Raw genomic sequence first — 3605 nt, 5'->3', positions numbered from 1 at the left:
TTATAGAGGCAGGTTCATTTAAAGGAAACTATTCACTTTTACTAACATTTATTTTATATCCTGAAAAATCTCCAAATTTATTGAATAATTTTAGCAAGGCAGGAATAGATTCTTTGGGATTAGATACATAAACCAATAAATAGTCAGCGTAAAGAGAAATCTTATGAATGGTCTCATTCACAAAAATCCCATGAATATTTTTAGCTTCATGAAGAGCAATACCAAGGGGTTCTAATATTAAAGTAAATAACAAAGGACTTGATGGACAACCTTGTCTTGTCCCCTGTGAAATCTGAAAAAAAGGAGACCTACAGTTGTTATTGACAACAGTAGCAATAGGAGCTTTATATATCGTTCCAAACCAATTATTAAAATTAACACCAAAGCCAAATTTCTCTGAAACATTAAAGAAATATTTCAACTCGATCAAATGCTTTTTCAGCATCCAAAGAGATGATGCATTGTGGAGTTTTAAAAGAGGATAAATATATAATGTTAAGTAGTCTCCGAACATTTGAAAAGGAAAAACGACCCTTTATAAAGCCTATTTGATCTTTAAAAATAATTTTACCCAAAATATTATCTAACCAATTGGCCATTATCTTTGACAGAATGTTAGCATCGACTTTCAATAATGAAATAGGTCTATATGAAGTACGGTCAGTAGGATCTTTATCCTTTTTAAGAATTAAAGAAATAGAAGCCTCATAGAAAGTAGAGGGTAAATCACCTTTCAAAACAGAATCCTTAGACATTTCCAACATATATCCGGAAAAAGCAATTTTCCAATTTTTTTATAAAATTCTACAGGACCCATCAAGTCCAGGGGCCTTACCAGATTGCATTGAAAAAATAGCTTTATGAATTTCGGCTTCAGTAATTTGGGCATCAAGAGTCTGTACAGACAGAGCGGTCCCTGGCTTCGTATGCTATCATAGGTTGCTTGCCTTTTTTTTGGGGGGCTTTCAGGGAGGTGGGTGGGGTTAGAATTAGGAGTTTTTTTTTCCTCTTGGGTGGTTCTGGAGCATGGGTGTTTTCTATGTGGTTGTATTCTTCATCACCACCATTTTTGATCATCCCGTATTGGTATGTGCTCTGTGCAGGTATAAAGTATAATAAAATTATAATATGGTATTTAAACGGATTAATGTAATAAGTTGGAATGTTTGTGGTTGGAATCATCCTATTAAATGAAAAATAGACAAAACTATTAACTGATTCCAAACTGATATAATTTTTGCTCAAGAGACACATATCAGGGCAGGAGATCTAAATAGATTTTTTTTGGATGGTGGAGAGGTTTGCAGTTCCACTCTACTTCTCAGAGTAAAACTAAAGGCATGTCCATCTTTATTAAATCTAATATATTTATTCAAGAGGATATTGAGTCAGATTCGAATGGTAGATTTTTAATTGTCAAAGGAGTGATCTGTAACAGAAAAATTGTTTTGGTCAATCTGTATGGTCCTAACTTAGATGATCCTTCTTTTTTTAGAAAAGATATTTGCTTTACTGCCTGATTCAAATGAATATATGTGATAATGCGTGGGGATTTTAACTGTTGTTTAAATCCTATGATTGACAAGAGCTCAACCAATCAGCGACTTCCAACTCACTCTGTGTCACTTATTAACTCCTTTTTGATCAATTTTGGATTGATCGAATTATGGAGATATCTGCACCCCGGTAACAGAGAATATTCTTTCTTTTCACATGTTTACAAAAAATATTCGAGGATTGATTATATTATAATCAATCCCCGCTTCCTGCCTAGTGTTAAAAATTGTGAAAATGACGCTATTGCTATATCTGATCATGCACCTTTGAGTTTGTGTTTTGAATTTATGTCATTCTTGCCCGCTCAACATAGCACATGGCACATGTCTCAGACATTATTGCAAAACTCTGACTTTATTGGTTTTATTGAAACCCAGATAAAAGAATTCTTTCATTTTAATGATATAGTGGGTACGTCCAAATGAATTATATGGGATACATTTAAAGCATTTTTGCATGGCCAGATCATTTCTTATTCAGCTAAGCTTAAAAAACAGACTAAAGTAGAATTAGATAAGATTGGGCTGGGAGGCTATCACCACCTATATTAAGCTGCTAGCCTAAGCGAGAGTTACATATGTTCAGATAACTGAGTGAATTGCTTCCCACATTCAGAGCAGGTGAACAGCCTCATTCCAGCTCAATCAACTCAATGATGCACATAGGGTTGATTTGGCTGAGAGAATCTCTTCCCAAAGTCTGAGCAGGTGAACAGCCTCTCCCCAGTGTGAACTGACTGATGTCTCTGTAGGGAGGATGATTCAGAGAATCCCTGCCCACAGACTGAGCAGGTGAATGGCCACGGACACTCCCTGATGTGAACTGACTGGTGTCTCAGTAGGGAGGATGATTCAGTGAATCCCTTCCCACAGACTGAGCAGGTGAATGGCCACTCCCCGGTGTGAAGTGACTGGTGTTTCAGTAAGTGAGAAGACAAAGTGAATCCCTTCCCACAGTCTGAGCAGGTGAATGGCCTCTCTCCGTTGTGAACTCGCTCATGTACCTTCAGTTTAGATGACAAAGTGAATCCCTTCCCACAGTCTGAGCAGGTGAACGGCCTCTCTCCGGTATGTACTCGCTGATGTACCTTTAGTTCGGATGACTGCATGAATCCCTTCCCACAGTCTGAACAGGTGAACGGCCTCTCCCCAGTGTGAACTCTCTGATGTACCTTCAGTTGGGATGATGAATTGAATCCTTTCCCACAGTCTGAGCAGGTGAATGGCCTCTCCCCAGTGTGAACTCTGTGATGTACCTTCAGTTGGGATGAGCAAGTGAATCCCTTCCCACAGTCTGAGCAGGTGAACGGCCGCTCCCCAGTGTGAATTCTCTGGTGCTCTTGCAGGTTTGATGCCTGACTGAATCCCTTCCCACAGACTGAGCATGTGAACGGCCTCTCCCCAGTGTGAACTCTCTGGTGTACCTTCAGATTAGATAACCAAGTGAATCCCTTCCCACAGTCCGAGCAAACGAACGGCCGCTCCCTGGTGTGAACTCGCTGGTGTGCCATTAGGTCAGATGACCGAATGAATCCCTTCCCACAGCCTGAGCAGGTGAATGGCCTCTCTCCAGTGTGAACTCTCTGATGTTCCTTCAGCTGAGCTGATCGAGTGAATCCCTTCCCACACACTGAGCAGGTGAATGGCCTCTCTCCAGTGTGAACTGACTGGTGTGCTTGTAGGCTAGTCGACTCAGTGAATCCCTTCCCACAGTCGAAGCAGGTGAACGGTCTCTCTCCAGTGTGAACTCGCTGGTGTCTCTGTAGATTAGATGAAGAATTGAATCCCTTCACACAGTCCAAGCAGATGAATGGCCTCTCTCCAGTGTGAACTCGCTGGTGAGTCAGTAGGGTGGATGACTGATTGAATCCCTTCCCACAGTCTGAGCAGGAGAACGGCCTCTCTCCAGTGTGAACTCTCTGATGTACCTTCAGTTTAGAAGAGCAAGTAAATCCCTTCCCACCTTCCGGGCAGGTGAATGGCCACTCGCCCGTGTGAACCCGCTGGTGAGCCATTTGGTCAGATGACCAAGTGAATCCTTCCCCACAA

The 3605-nt window shown here is 41.0% G+C and overlaps 1 protein-coding gene across 1 annotated transcript; it reads right to left on the bottom strand.

The window, feature by feature from the left end:
- Positions 1–227: 227 nt before the first annotated feature.
- LOC140193759 (uncharacterized) lies at positions 228–3605 on the bottom strand. Its single transcript, XM_072250928.1, has one exon. It carries the CDS (start codon positions 3569–3571, stop codon positions 2207–2209), a length of 1365 nt encoding a protein of 454 aa, XP_072107029.1. The 5' UTR covers positions 3572–3605; the 3' UTR covers positions 228–2206.

Source organism: Mobula birostris, unplaced genomic scaffold, assembly GCF_030028105.1.
Source record: "Mobula birostris isolate sMobBir1 unplaced genomic scaffold, sMobBir1.hap1 scaffold_826, whole genome shotgun sequence".
NCBI classification, from domain to species: domain Eukaryota; kingdom Metazoa; phylum Chordata; class Chondrichthyes; order Myliobatiformes; family Myliobatidae; genus Mobula; species Mobula birostris.
This window is presented reverse-complemented; position numbering and strand designations above follow the sequence as displayed.

Excerpts from the sequence above, each read along its gene's own strand:
- LOC140193759 (XM_072250928.1), bottom strand. The coding sequence starts at position 3,571 with ATGGCTCACCAGCGGGTTCACACGGGCGAGTGGCCATTCACCTGCCCG.